Below are 13,766 nucleotides of genomic sequence, written 5' to 3' on the forward strand. Positions count from 1 at the left end.
CTCACAGGCAGCCGCCGCTCCCGCCCCAGCATCTGACCCACGGGTCGTTGGTAAAACGAGTCGCTGTACACCAGTCCCCCTCCCACCACCACCAACAGCCACGACACACACGCCACGCCAAGGATGTGGCGCCGTAGCGGGCGATATAGTCGCGACCAGCGGCTAGTCGCTTCCGCGGCCGCGCCGCCGCCGCTGCCGCCTGCGGCGGGAGGTTCGGAGCGGGGGCTTCCGGAAGAGTCGCAGAGCGGAAGCGGCTCGGAGGTGAAGAGGCACCTGGCAGTGGAGGCAGCTAGGTTGAGCAGGAAATTGAGACCCCAGAGGCCGATTATCGAGGCCAGCTGCGCCAGGGGGGGCCAGTCCGCTAGAGCGACGCCGGGCTCGTGGAAATGTCCGATTTGGGTACCCGCGAGGGTGAAGACCGCAGATTGGAGGATGGGAAAAGCCCAAACCGGCAGCACGAGGAGGACGTGGCCCAGGAGGTTGAGGGAAAGGGTCGGCGGGGGCGCGGTCGGGAAGAAGGAGTTGCTGGTGTAGGTGGGTGCTGGGGGAGGTGGGGGGAGCAACTCGGCGGCGAGGCGGCTGAGTCGGGATGCGGGCAGCAGCGCGCAGAGCGTTGTGGAGGCGGCCAGAGCCGTGCCCAGGCCGAAGGTGTCGAGGAGAGAGTAGAGGGTGGTGGAGGGATAGGAGAGGGTGCCGGCGAAGGCAACGGTGAAGCCTAGGGCCTGGGCTAGGATGACGATGACATGGGCAATAAGCGAGGAGCGGAAAGTCCGGATGGAGCCTTCATAGGTAAGCAGGAGCACGAAAGGCTGGAGCCAAACGAGGACTGAGATGGACTGCAGGCTGTTTCCGAATGCTGTGGTTAAAGTCGTTACCAGAAGCAGCCCTAAGACCGACACGGGCCGCGGTCCAGTTACAATTGCAGGCGGACGCATCCTGCAGCTCAGCACTATGTTTAATGTGATTTACAGATTTGTAATTGATAGAGCATGCTGAGTTGCATGTGTTCCGTCATGCGTAGCTAAAATATAGTAGAAACATACTGTTGTAACCAGGCGTGCATTATTATGTGAAAATCAGCCTGATGGATGTGAAAATCCAGTGTTTCGATATTATTTGGTTACGGAGCGCGTCTTAACGACTTGCCAGCAAAGGGGTTACGACATGCTTCTGCAAGCAAAGCAGCAAGGTTGAACATACAGGCGAAGCACACAGTTGAAGCACTGAGAATATGAAGGAACGAGGACAATCGCTTACTAAAGCTTGTCGTGAGTAAGGGCACCAACGGAAATGCAAGAAAGCTAGGCAGGTGCTGATCCGTCATGCTGTATCAATTCGCTGGCAAGTAACATCCAGGGATGCTGAATTAATTTCGCGCAAGATTCACAGCACACGCTCTGTACCTCAAGCCAGGACTGAGGGTCCTGGTGAAGCAGCTGCCCGCGTTTCCAAAGCACGTATGGTGATGTGGAAGGTGCCGAAGTACGTTTGCGAGAAACAGAATGGGGCAAGGCTGGAGAGGAAAGTGCAGTGGCATATTGTAATGTGAGTTTAGTCGAAGCGAGTTACAGGGCGTTTGGCGCACGGCGGAATGTACATGCAGTCTTGTCGTCGCGCGCGTATACAAGAACAAGAACAACAACAACAACAACGCATTTACAGTACACGTCGCGTCGGTCCTCTGCTATGTTGTAGTAACGAAGAATAAGGCATAGGTACAAGTCGTCGCGCTTGGACGGACATGCCAGAACAGGCAACATGATGGGTGAACTCGCACGCTACCAAGCATGCAACCGAGCACGCGACGAGCCGACCTAGAAAGGAGCAGCGCCCCCCCCGAACGCTGACGCAATAGACCATCCCAAGCGCTGGTGTCCGTATGGGCACCAGCCGCAGTTCACACACGAGTCATTGTCGGACATGTATGCAACGTGAAGTGCGATCGTGCCCAAATACAACAGCCACTGCTCAATGTCCAGAAGGCTAGCGCTGAAATCGTCGGACACCGTCAAGTGCCCAGTTGCTGTGTCGGCTTGGCAAGCGTGGCTCGGGCGCCGTCGTCTTGGACTGTCACGGCGGGCGGCGTGTGGGCGCTACCGGCCCGTTGCCGGCTCATCACGTAGAGGCTGGGCTGGCGGAAGGCGGCCTGTGCAGCACATTGTAGCCATCCGGCCCCCGGCTCTTGAACTGCGCAATGTAGAGGGCCTCCATCTTGTCGGCCAGTGCAGGATTGGCGGTGGACATGAGGCGCGTCAGGGTGAAGTGGTCTCCTGGTCAGGGTGAAGGCGTCATCCTTCATCCGGGTGGGTGGGTTGCGGGCATGAGCTTGGAAGCGCCGATGAGGATCCTTGGATTGGCCGACGTACACCCTTCCAGTCGGTGCACACGTGATGGTATACAGTCACGTGCGGGCAGGGGAACTGGAATCGGGCTGGTTGCGGCACGTTTGGATGGCGTGGTGGTGGACAGGAGGGCGCCCGACGCTCACACCTGCTGAGCGGCGGTCTGAGTGCGCGAACTCTTGGTCCGCTTTCAGGATGGTGCCGGCGTCCATGCCGTAATCGTAGATAAGCGCAATGGTGGTATCTGCACGCAGGCTGCCGGCAGCCGTGATCCACAGCTGCATGACTGAAGCGTGTGTGGCCGTCGTTCGGTCCGGCATGTCGCCCTCATGAATCTCCGCCGTCACGTTGTACAAGAACGCTGCATGGGCATGGAGGGCGGGAGGGTGGATGTGAGGGTGGCGGGATGGCGGGGCGGAAGTGGAGGCATGCAGGGGCGGGGCGTGACAGATAAGGATGCTGTGGCCACATGGCAGGGCAGTTGGGAAGCGGGCACGGGGGACAGCAGCTGGTGCAAGCGAGCAATGGGCGGCAAGGTAGGAAGACTTACTGCTGGCGGGCTTGGCGCCATGCTGCGCCTGGAACTCGTCTCTGTGCTTGTGGCCCTCGGCCAGGAGCACGTTGAACTCAGCGTTGGTGTGGTTTGCGCGCAGGACGTCCTCGTCGTGACATCACATGCTTCCCAAGAGCAGTTGCTGCCTGACGGTACGAGGGGCAGCAGCAGGCCGTCTCAAGATGGTGGATGCATGGGACAGCCGGAGAGGAGCGTGGGTGCGCAGCAGGGATGGCATGCGGAATGTTTGGTAGGGTGCGGCGCGGCAAGGCGGCTACTAGTACCGGAAGATCAGGTGCTTACTTGAAGGTGAGCGGCCGTCTCGGCACCCCGGCCGGCGAGGAGCGATCGCGGCCTCCGCCGGTTGGCGACGCCGCTGCTAACTGCGCCCACAGGTCAGCTATGTTGACGGGCGGCTTGGCTGCGGCGCCGGCGGAAGAGCCTGACGGCAGGCTCGGTGAAGGCGTGCCGTAAGCGCCCAAGTTGGTGGGCGAAAGGGTCTGAGGTGGGACTTGTGATTGGCGTGCCATTTTCGGAGGCATGTTGTGCGAGGTTACAACAGCAGAGCAGGTGTCAGCGAAGCGAAAGTCTGGCTGGCTGCCGGCCGTAAAAGGGAGTTCGGTCTATGAGCAAAAAAATGGAAACAGGAGAAAAACATTCTCGCGGCCGGTGAAAGAGCCAGGTACGATGCCGCGACTTGTATAAATGCCAGCCTGTGTCGCCTTCTTTTTCATACATTCTCCTGTTTCCATTTTTTTGCTTACAGACCGAACTCCCTTTTGCGGACGGCAGCCAGCCAGACTTTCGCTTCACTGACACCTGTTCTACTGTTGTAACCTCGCACAACATGCCTCCGAAAATGGCATGCCAATCACAAGTCCCACCTCAGACCCTTTCGCCCACCAACTTGGGCGCTTACGGCACGCCTTCGCCAAGCCTGCAGCAGCCGCAGCAGCCAAGCACCGCAGCCAAGCCGCCCATCAACATAGCTGACCTGTGGGCGCAGTTAGCAGCGGCGTCGCCAACCGGCGGAGGCCGCGATCGCTCCTTCGGCCGCTCACCTTCAAGTAAGCGCCTCATCTTCCGGTACTAGTAGCCGCCTTGCCGCGCCACACCCTACCGAACAGAACGCATGCCGTCCCTGCTGCGCACCCACGCGCCTCTCTGGCTGTCCCATGCATCCACCATCTTGAAACGCCCTGCTGCTGCCCCTCGTTCCGTCAGGCAGCAACTGCTCGTGGGAAGCATGGCATGTCACGATGAGGACGTCCTGCACGCGAACCACACCAACGCTGAGTTCAACGTGCTCCTGGCCGAGGGCCGAAAGTACAGAGACGACTTCCAGGCGCAGCACGGTGCCAAGCCCGCCAGCAGTAAGTCATCCTACCTTGCTGCCCATTGCTCGCTTGCACCAGCTGCCGTCCCCCGTGCCCGCTTTCCAACCGCCCGGCCATGGATTTGGATGGCGTGGTGGTGGACAGGAGGGCGCCCGACGCTCACGCCTGCTAAGCGGCAGTCAGCACCGAGTGTGCGAACTCTTGGTCCGCTTTCAGGACGGTGCCGGCGTCCATGCCGTAATCCCACCACGGTCGCCAGCAGAATGTCAGGTGTGGGCACATCGCGTGGCACCCGCGGCAATGGGAGCATGACGCACACAGTCCAGACACGTTGCATGGGCATCGGCACGACAGCACAGCCGCTAAATCTACACGTGCCCAACTGAAGACATTCCCGGTGGTTGTGCAGCAGCTCTTGCGCCTGTTGCTGGCTGAAATCCATCCTGAGCTGTTGCAACACGGCTGACGCGGGCACGGCCCTATGCACAGCAAATAGCTGTTCCAAGCCAACAGCGGCGTCCATGTCACCGACAAGGCTCTAAACGTCTTATCTGTTCTTATGTTTAATTAAGTTTATGTATGTTATACTTTGCGCAACTTTGTAATTTGACTTTACTCTGAACAAGGTGCTGCATACAACTGCCTCTTCCCCAGCGCTTCATCTTCCGCGGCAGTTTCACGAGCCCAGAGTTGCAAGCTACGACGTTGGCTTTCGGTGCTTTTAGTTACTGCAAAGCATCCACGCAATAGTCCAGCCTGCATGCCGCGTGCGGCTATGGCCAACATGCCGTCGCACAAGCGCGCTGACACACCGCGACTTTTCGCCAAGAAAATTTACATACACTTGTACAGGCGCGAGGAAAGTGCAGTGGGATATTGGAATGTGAGATTAGCGTAAGCGAGTTACAGGGCGTTTTATTGCACGGGCGAATTTACGTGCAAATCTTTCACTGTAGCATCAGTCGTCAGTTCACTTCTTGGAACGAACATCAGCATAGGTCCAAGCCCTCTCGCTTGGAGGGATATGCAAACAAACATCCTGATAGGGGTAAACTCGCACGCTACCGAGCATTCAACCGAGCACATGCATGCTTAGTTGAATGGTACTGTTTTATTCGGCACAGTACGACCGGACACATTTGTGCGAGGGGCTGCTTAACAAGCAAAGCCAGCCACGCGCTCACACGCACAAAAAAACAAAAATTCAAGTCCTGCTATTTCAGGCATCCTAAAATATTGCATGCCCAAGCCGTCCGTGACGCTGTCTAAGCTACGCACAGCCAGCCCAGCCACAGGCGCACGTCCCATCCTCCCCCGTTCATCATCAAGCAAATGAATTATAAGGCGATCTAAATCCACCTTCTACTTTACAGGACACACATATATACATGTGTGGATTTAGATCGCCTTATAATTCATTTGCTTGATGATGAACGGGGGAGGATGGGACGTGCGCCTGTATATATATATACATATATACATATATATACATATATACATATATATATATACATATATATATACATATATATATATACATATATATATACATATATATATACATATATATATATATATACATATATATATATATATACATATATATATATATATATATATAGATTACAGCCTGTAGGCCTTCAGCACTCATCCTCGCGTGCACAGCTCCTCCCCAACAGGCGACGTAATCGTCATCCGCTCCCACCGCGCTGCCAAACCCAAACTCCCTGGGGTTGGACACTCGGTGCTCACCGCATCCTCAACGGTGTTATAGGCGGCGGCGGCGGCAGCGGTGGTGAAGGCAGCAATAACGACGGCGGTGCCCTTATACGCACCTTCCTACACCGCACTGCACAGTGCGGCACCAGTACGGCACCAGTACGGCGCCCAATAAAATCATCATTCAAACACCCGCCATTAGTAGGTGGTGACCACAGCGGGTGCTCCCCCCCCTCCCCCTAGCGCCCCCCACCAGATGGGTCGATGTGCCCATGCAGCCTCCTGATGCCGCCTCTCCTTCCTCTCCAGGCCGACTCCTTCCCAACACCGCCCGGACTCGCTACCTTACCCGTCTGTCCCTTCAGCTATCCCTTCAGAGGACACCCGTTCCGCGTTTCGCGTTCCGAGCTTGTGTTCGTGTTGTGTGTTGGGTTCGCGTGTCTTCTCTTTTTTTAAAACACATTCCCTCCCCCCCCCGCCCCCCCATTCCTACTTCCACCCGCTCTCCCCCACACACACTCCTCCCCTTTTTCCGCCAGTCCTGCCATCACAATCATTCACGGCTGCCATCTGCCTGGACTTAAACTGCTCCCAACCGCCAACCGCCACGGCAGAGTCCCGTCCACCGCGCGCTCCACCCGTAACCGACTGCCGTACACGTCGTACGTGCCGTACTCCAGCTCGCACATCTCGTCCAGCCGCCGCGCCTCTTCCTCTGACAGCTCCGGGCAGGAGACCACCACCACCGCCGCCGGGACGGCTCTGTCAACACCACCACCCGCCGCGTGCATCTGCGGCTGCGGCTGGTTCGCGGGGGAGGAGACCTCCACTGCACCGGCCCCTGTCTTTTCCCGCGAGCCGCCCGTCGCGACCCACCCGTTGCTATGGCTGCTACTGCCACTGCCACTGCTGCTACATCCGTTGCTTTCTCCTCGCAGACAGCTGCTCGTCCCCCTGTGCCCCCTGTGCCCCCCCGCCCCCCTGACGGTGTGGAGCCGCTCCAACAGGGCGGTCACCAGGCTGGCAGGGTAGGCGGGGCCGCGCCTCTCCCGCGCCTCCGCAGCCACCCCCAGCAGCACAAACCTGCGCAACCCAGCCCACCCACCCCAACCCCCCGAAGGTCGTGAGAGATGGTGGCGGGTGGTTGTTAAGAGACAAGGATTGGACAGGAGGCGAGGACTTACGGAACGGCCTACGTGAGTCCTACATACATACATACTGGCTGACTGGCTGCATGCCTACCTACCTACCTAGCCCGGGGTTGCTTGGATGCTTGATGTACGGACTGCGTTGGATGCTCAATGTATACGGATGATTGCACGGCAATGTACGGCAAATTCATGCATGTAGGGTGGTCCATCTCCTCACCTCCCTACCCAATCCCAGCCACACCTCCCCCTTCCCCTCCACCTACCTACCCACCTGAGTCGCGGCATATCCGCCAGGCAGGTAATGTCCCATGGGTCAGTGTTGAGGCGGTAGAGCTCCAGGTGCTGCAGGAGAGGCAGTGAGGTCGCCACCGCCGACACAATCTACACAACCGCAGAAAGGGGTTAGGTGGAGGGGATGAGGGGGAGAGGGGGGAGCCTCGTGTTAAGGACTGGACGGCAGGCAGCTCAGGAAGGAAGCAGGCGTTCGGGAAAGAGGACGAGCATGAGGACGAGCATGAGGACGGGGGCCGAGGGAAAGACACAGCCCCTCCTCCCCCTCCCCCCTCCCCCTCGCCCTCCCCGGCTCAAGGGCTCGGTTGGAAACAACCCCCCAAAGGCCGTACCTACCTGCGGACCCATCATGGTACCGCTGCCGTACAAGTACGTCGGCAGTAGCGCCAGCGACGTCAGCGCCGGACCCACCTCCGCCGCCGCCGTCACCACCTCCGCCCAGTTGCCGCCCAGCCGCAGCATCAGCCGTACCTCCTGTACGGCCCCTCTGGCGGCGGCAACGGCAGGAGCGGAGCCGGAAGCAGATGGCTGCGCCGCCGTCGTAGAGGCTGCAGCTGCAGGGGGCGGTGCCGTACTCGTTTTCCGTACGAAGCGCGGCAGTAGCTGCACCATCTGTAAGGTGCACGGCGTCGACAGCTCCAATAGCTCCAGCTCACCGCCACCACCGGTACCTCCGACTCCGCCGGCAGCGTCTCCAAGACAACCGCCAAGGCTGCTGCAGCCGCCGCCGCCGCCGCCACCGCCGCCGCCGCCGGCAGCTGCGCGCGTCCTAGCGGAACTCAAGCCGCTTCCCTCTTCCGCGCCGCCCTCGCCTGCTCCCCCGCTACCACTACCGCCGTCACCGCCCCTGGCCCGGGCTGCCACTGCACGGCCCGCCATCACTCCGGCTTCCACTGCCGTACACCCACCGCCGCTGCCGCCGCCGCGTTCCATCTCCGTACCCAGCAGTAGTGGCAGCAGCGCCTCCAGGTAGCAGGGCATAGCGGCGCTTAGCGCAAGACGTCGCCAGTGCCGTACAGGTGACGTCACCGCTGGCCCCGCCGCCAGCGCGTCGTGGCCCTCCCGTCGAGGGTCATCCACGCACACAGCACGGATCGACGTCGCCGACGGCGTCTTGCCGAACGAGCCGTGCGTCGCCGGCGGCCGCACATCCGTCGCCGGCGCTGCCGCTGCCGCGGCGGCGGCGGCGGCGGCAGCGGTTTCCGGGCTGAGTATGGCGGAGCCCAGCGCCAGATCGGTGAGTCCAGTGAGGCCCGCCAGCGCCCGTACAAAATCCGGATGCGACTTGTCGTACAAAAAGGCCCGCGGCATGTGCAGGGCAGTTAGCCCCGTGAGGCGTGTGATGACGTGGCACAACAACCACCCCGCGGACCAGAGGTTGGATCCGCTCCCCATCTGGAGTGGGGAGTGTGCGGGGGGCGGGGGGGAGGGAGGGGAAAGACGAACCACGAACGAGTAAAGCTGCTGCCAAGGAAAGAGTGCTGCGGCGGATGTACGGGAAGGGAGGGTGGGAAGGGAACACACACACACACACACACGCACACACACATACACACGCACACACCTGCATGAAGTCGAGCCCCAGCTGCCGCAGTCCCCGCATCTCTCCAAGTCCAGCAGCCGCCAACTGCTGCTCGCTGTACGACATCTTGTGCTCCAGGGTTAGGACCAGCCGGGTCAGGGCAGTGAGGCGGGCCAGGGGAAGATGGGAGAGTACGACAGAGCCGGCGGGGGCAGAGCCGGCGGAAGACGGGCTGGGAGTTCTGGGCAGGGAGGGCTCCCGGGTGGCCAGAGAGGATGCGGCGGCGGCGGAGGAGGAGGAGAAGTCCCCCAGCATGAGGGCCGCAACCCCCGTAAGCTCCAGGGCGGCCAGGTGGGGGAGTCGGGAGATGGCGGCCAGGACCAGCTGACCGAGTGGGGGGGCGGGAAGAAGGGGAGAGGAGGGTGCGCGTGCGGGTATGCGTTAGTCGTACATCACTGAGAAACTCGAAAAGGCGGGGGAAGGGGGAAACTTCCTCAGGAAGGGGGGGGGAGACACGACACCCGCCCCGGAGGGTGAAAACACACCGCACCGGCAAGCACACGCCAGGGCGCCACAACACCGCACACCGGTTCGAGACCCACCTCCTCAGGCTGGACAACCGCGGGCCCCCGGGAGAGAACCCTCGCCCGCCACCTCACCTCGCCCCCTCACAAACTATGCTCGTATGTTCCTCTTCCCCTCTTCCCCCCCAAAGCGCCTTTCCCCACCCCCCCAAAACACACACACACATATTCATGCACACGTACGGCTTACATGCGGTTCCAGAATCAGCTGTGTGTCAACCACTAACTCCCGGAGGCAGGAGTGAGGGCAACGACCTAACGGCTCCAGGGAGCTACCAGACAGGTAGTTATTGTACGGCAGTCCTGACAGGTGCAACCGCTCCAGGCGGGGGTAGCTGGTGACGACGTGGTGCAGGTCGCGCGCCGACAGCTCCTGCCAGCCCTGAACGATAAAATGAAAACGTGTGTGTACGGCATCGTGTACGGTATTGTCGTAACAGCTTACTTCTCCACCTTGACCTTTCTCCTCAGGATTTTCATAACATCCTCTCCTGATTCAACCTGGTGGGATGCTGATGTTGTAACCCAGATGCCCCCGTACCTGTAACGATAACGACCTAACGGACATCGCAACACCCAGCTCCGACAGAAAATACGACATGACTGCCGTACTGCCGTGCCAGCCTGACTCCGTCGCCCCTGCTCCTGGGCCGCCGTTGCCGCTACCATCCGCCGCCGCTACCGCCGCTGGACCACTCGCCCCTCCGCCTCCACCTCTATCGTCGTACTCCTTCCGTACAGGCGGCAGCAGCTTAAGCTCCAGTGACGTCGGGTACGGAAAACGCTGGTGAAGAGTACGGCCTGCTGTGGTGAGTTGTAGCAGTGAGGTACGGCAAACGAGCACCTGTAGGAGAAGACGGGACGGAAGGGGGGTTGGATGGGGGGAGGGAAGAAAAGGAGAGGGAATGGGAGGGAATGGGAGGGAATGGGAGGGTGGATATGGATTAAGTGGGCCTGCCAGGAGGAACCATCCAGATCCACCAGGGCGTAGGGATCTTGACCACATAAGGGATTTAAGGGGATTCTATAACAAAACCTGGAAATTTGAATTCGAGGCTGTGCCCTAGGGCCCTATGCAGGCTCGACTTGCCTTAAGGTGCGTCAAGAGCTCTGATGCCACGTACTCCGCAGCCCCGCGCCCCGCTAGCCGCAGCTGCTTGCGGTCACGCCTGGGAATTTGGCTCCAGATGTGCTTGGCTAGCAGGTCAGCGGGCAGCAGCTCCAGGAGGCCGAGGCATTGGGGCGATGGCTCGGTCGGCAGCGGGGTGCTGGTGCGCTGCGGCCGTTCGGAAGTAGCCTGATGTGAGTTGCCATCTACAATGCTGTAATCTTCGACTGATATGGTGCCGTGCATGCCACTGGGGGTGCTGGGAAGGCTGGGTGCCAATGGGCTGAGTAATAGTGAGAACTACAGGCGCATTTTTATCCAGAAGCACTAGGGTATGAGCAAAACTGGCGTATATAAAAGCGTAGTAGAATCAAAGATATTAGCTATAACGTGATGATTCACTTGGGTCGCGCAGCGCCACCCAAAACGGGACAGAGGAGGTTGGGTTTGATTTGAAGTAATCTACATGTGCGGCATTCTAATATGCACATGGTAACCGAGTAACTTTTGTGCAAATTGTGCTGGCAGATCGAACTGCGAAGCACCCAGCCAACCAACCCCCGCGTCGTGCAGAAAACGGTCGTTCGTTGTCGCAGTAACCAAAATACGTTTTTGCTATATTAGTATTTTTTGCGTACCGGAGACTTTAATTTACTATTTGCAGCCTACGTTCCTGAGCTCCGAGCTATCTTACAGGCATGAACAGCGACGAGCAGCATTCGCAGCCATGTATAGCCGATCAGCCTCGTGGCCATGTTCCCTGGGGGATTATTTTAGATAACGTGTGGGCGCACCTTCGACCTGCAGAACGCGCTGCAGTTGTGGAAACATGCAAAGAGGCATTGACAGCCGTGAGGCAAAGGCTTCTGACACACGTAGGCCTTTATGTCTCGCGCAAATTGGCGATGTCCTTCATGTCAATTGGCTTCCAACCCCTGAAGGTAGGTGGTGCTGTCTTCAATCGCGCCGTGGCTTATCATGGTGCTTTTCTCAATCGCTAGAAGCAATGCCTAGCTCTCGGCACTAGATAACCTCACGGAAAACTATATCACTCTCGCGCGCCCAAGTCCTATCTTTTCCCCTCTTGGCCCCACCCTGCTACCGTCTGGCTTGGCCCCACACAACCACCTGGAGTTAGGCCAGCCAGCCACGATACCAAGTCAGCTCTTGGTAAAGCTAAACCCCCTAAGACCCCAAGCACACAATAGGGATACATACGCGCAATCTCCGCTGTCCCATGCAGTCCCGCTTCCCCTTCGCCAACCGGCTGACTCTACGGTTGGATCCGGAGTTCCTAGAGGACGTGGACGGCTCCCCCCCGTCCGCCTCCTCCTCCTCCGCCACCTCTGCCGAGGAGCGTACCCGGGTTGGCGGCGGTGTCATTGCGAGTATGGGCCTACATGACGGCATCACCAGCTGCAGATTGGACTGTAAGAAGGGGAAGAGAGGAGAGGGCGCCCATGTGCATGTGTGCTTGCATGTGTGCTTGCATGTGCTTGCATGTGTAAAGTATCTTTCACTCATTCACTCACTCCCGGTGTGTGTTGGCGTCGTTTTGGCTCCCTTATCATTCCGTCCCCCCTTCCCTCCTCTCCCCCCTTCCCTCCTTCCTCCTTCCCCCATCCGTTCCCCCCCCCTCCCCTCCCCTTTCCCCCCTTTCCGGCAGACTGGGACTACCTGCCCCAGAGCTCCGTGTACAGCCTGCTGACCGCCCTGCCCTCCCTGGAGTGCCTGGAGGTTAATCAGGCCTACCGACTAGACCTGGATGCGCTGCTGCTGCCGGGCCTCACGGGCCTTACCTCGCTGGTGGTGGGTTGCCGGCGGGCCCCGCGTGGGGGAAGGGAGGGGAAAGGGAAGGGGAAAGGGAAAGGGAAAGGGAGAGGGAAGGGGACCTGAGTAATAGTTACAAGATGCAGATGAAGGTCGCGTCGTGGAGCCCTTGGAGGGTTGTTTTGTTGGTCTATGTGGAGCTCAAGGCACCCACCCTGGGGGAGGGGGGGGTCCCTGAAACGGTAAAGAAATACCCTTACCCCCCCCATGGTCCCTCCCCGCCTTCAAGAACGCCTACTGGTCAGTTCTGCTTCTTGTACATTCTTTCCTTGGCGGCAGCTTCACGCGGGTTCGTGGTTCCCCCTCCCTCCCCCTCCCTCCCTCCCTCCCCGCCTCCCCCCCTCCACTGGCAGGCCAACGCGGACTACATCCTGATGGCACCTGACATCTTGAGGTCTGCGCCCGTACTGACACACCTGAGGGAACTTAGATTGAGCCAACTGCAGGTGCTTGGGACAGAGGGGATCCTGCGTGTCTTTTCGTGTCTGTGTGTGCTTGGATGGGGGATAGGGGCAAGTGGTTCATGTGTTGTATGAAGAGCCCATTCCGTCGGACCTTCTGCGCCCACCTCTTAAATTCGTATTCGATCTCTTGCCATGCCCGCTGCCGTATACTCCGCCTCCGCACGAAACCCCCAACCCCCCACCCCAACCCCAACCCCAACCCCAGGTTAACGACCAGCCTGCTGACAACCTGCTGTGTCAGGCCCTGGGCTCCCTCACCGCCTTGACGCACCTGGAGCTGGTCACGATTAGGTGGGGGGAAGGGTAGGGGAGGGCAGGGAAGGGCATGTATGTATGTATGCATGCATGTATACCAGCTCAAGGGCAGGGAAGGACAGGGAAGGGCGAGGGAAGGCCACGGGGGCCACGTATGCATGCATGTATGTATGTATGTGTGCCGGGAAGAGGGTAATGTGAGCGGGCCGCGCGCCAATCGACAGTCAACCCTTTGCACCATCCATGTCATTCCCTCCCTCCTTTTCCCCCCTTCCTTCTCCATTTCCCCCCACCCCTCTCTCCCACCCCACCCCACCCCACCCCAGTGCCGCCACCCGCCAGGGCCTGGTGGCTCTCAAGGGCATCCACAGCGAGACCCTCCGTCCGCATCCGCTGGCTCGTCTACCCGCCTACCTGCCCGCCCTCGGCCGCCTGCGCCATCTGGAGATCAGTGACGAGCACCTGGAGCGGCGGACCGCCAACGCCATTCTGGGGGCCCTCACGGCGCTGACGGAGCTGGAGGAGCTCGTCATGCCGGAGGCGAGGGTGGGTGGCTGGGTGGGTGGCTGGGGCCGGAGTCTGGGGGGTGGGGCTGGGTGTGGATGGGGTT

The 13,766-nt window shown here is 59.7% G+C and overlaps 5 protein-coding genes across 5 annotated transcripts in view; 2 read left to right on the plus strand and 3 right to left on the minus strand.

Annotated features, from left to right (window-relative positions):
• The window catches only part of VOLCADRAFT_127377 (uncharacterized protein), a gene marked incomplete at both ends in the record, with an annotated part of 3,824 nt that extends 2,889 nt beyond the window's left edge, over nucleotides 1–935 (minus strand). Inside the window, 2 exons of the mRNA XM_002946041.1 lie at nucleotides 38–199; nucleotides 311–935. Coding sequence (XP_002946087.1) covers nucleotides 38–199; nucleotides 311–935 — 787 coding nt within the window. The remainder of the gene's footprint in view (nucleotides 1–37; nucleotides 200–310) is intronic.
• A 1,180-nt stretch (nucleotides 936–2,115) lies between these two features.
• VOLCADRAFT_115671 (uncharacterized protein) lies at nucleotides 2,116–3,437 on the minus strand (the record flags this gene model as incomplete). Its single annotated transcript, XM_002946042.1, has 4 exons — nucleotides 2,116–2,270; nucleotides 2,491–2,703; nucleotides 2,893–2,933; nucleotides 3,199–3,437. The coding sequence occupies 4 exons, from the start codon at nucleotides 3,435–3,437 to the stop codon at nucleotides 2,116–2,118; spliced, it is 648 nt and encodes a 215-aa protein (XP_002946088.1).
• Nucleotides 3,438–3,742: 305 nt separating this feature from the next.
• Nucleotides 3,743–6,006, plus strand: VOLCADRAFT_115673 (uncharacterized protein; the record flags this gene model as incomplete). Its single annotated transcript, XM_002945684.1, has 3 exons — nucleotides 3,743–3,981; nucleotides 4,120–4,268; nucleotides 5,912–6,006. 3 exons carry the CDS (start codon nucleotides 3,743–3,745, stop codon nucleotides 6,004–6,006), a joined length of 483 nt encoding a protein of 160 aa, XP_002945730.1.
• Nucleotides 6,007–6,508: 502 nt separating this feature from the next.
• On the minus strand, nucleotides 6,509–10,853 carry VOLCADRAFT_86000 (uncharacterized protein; the record flags this gene model as incomplete). The annotated part of the gene is made up of 8 exons (XM_002946043.1): nucleotides 6,509–7,034; nucleotides 7,374–7,483; nucleotides 7,730–7,947; nucleotides 8,050–8,788; nucleotides 8,958–9,299; nucleotides 9,690–9,881; nucleotides 10,041–10,343; nucleotides 10,620–10,853. The coding sequence occupies 8 exons, from the start codon at nucleotides 10,851–10,853 to the stop codon at nucleotides 6,509–6,511; spliced, it is 2,664 nt and encodes an 887-aa protein (XP_002946089.1).
• Nucleotides 10,854–11,305: 452 nt separating this feature from the next.
• The window catches only part of VOLCADRAFT_86001 (uncharacterized protein), a gene marked incomplete at both ends in the record, with an annotated part of 4,925 nt that continues 2,464 nt past the window's right edge, over nucleotides 11,306–13,766 (plus strand). Inside the window, 6 exons of the mRNA XM_002945685.1 lie at nucleotides 11,306–11,548; nucleotides 11,851–12,037; nucleotides 12,274–12,416; nucleotides 12,791–12,883; nucleotides 13,107–13,192; nucleotides 13,483–13,702. Of these exons, the coding sequence (XP_002945731.1) occupies nucleotides 11,306–11,548; nucleotides 11,851–12,037; nucleotides 12,274–12,416; nucleotides 12,791–12,883; nucleotides 13,107–13,192; nucleotides 13,483–13,702 (972 nt within the window). The remainder of the gene's footprint in view (nucleotides 11,549–11,850; nucleotides 12,038–12,273; nucleotides 12,417–12,790; nucleotides 12,884–13,106; nucleotides 13,193–13,482; nucleotides 13,703–13,766) is intronic.

The sequence above is a fragment of the Volvox carteri genome (genome assembly GCF_000143455.1).
Source record: "Volvox carteri f. nagariensis unplaced genomic scaffold VOLCAscaffold_1, whole genome shotgun sequence".
Classification (NCBI taxonomy): Eukaryota; Viridiplantae; Chlorophyta; class Chlorophyceae; order Chlamydomonadales; family Volvocaceae; genus Volvox; species Volvox carteri.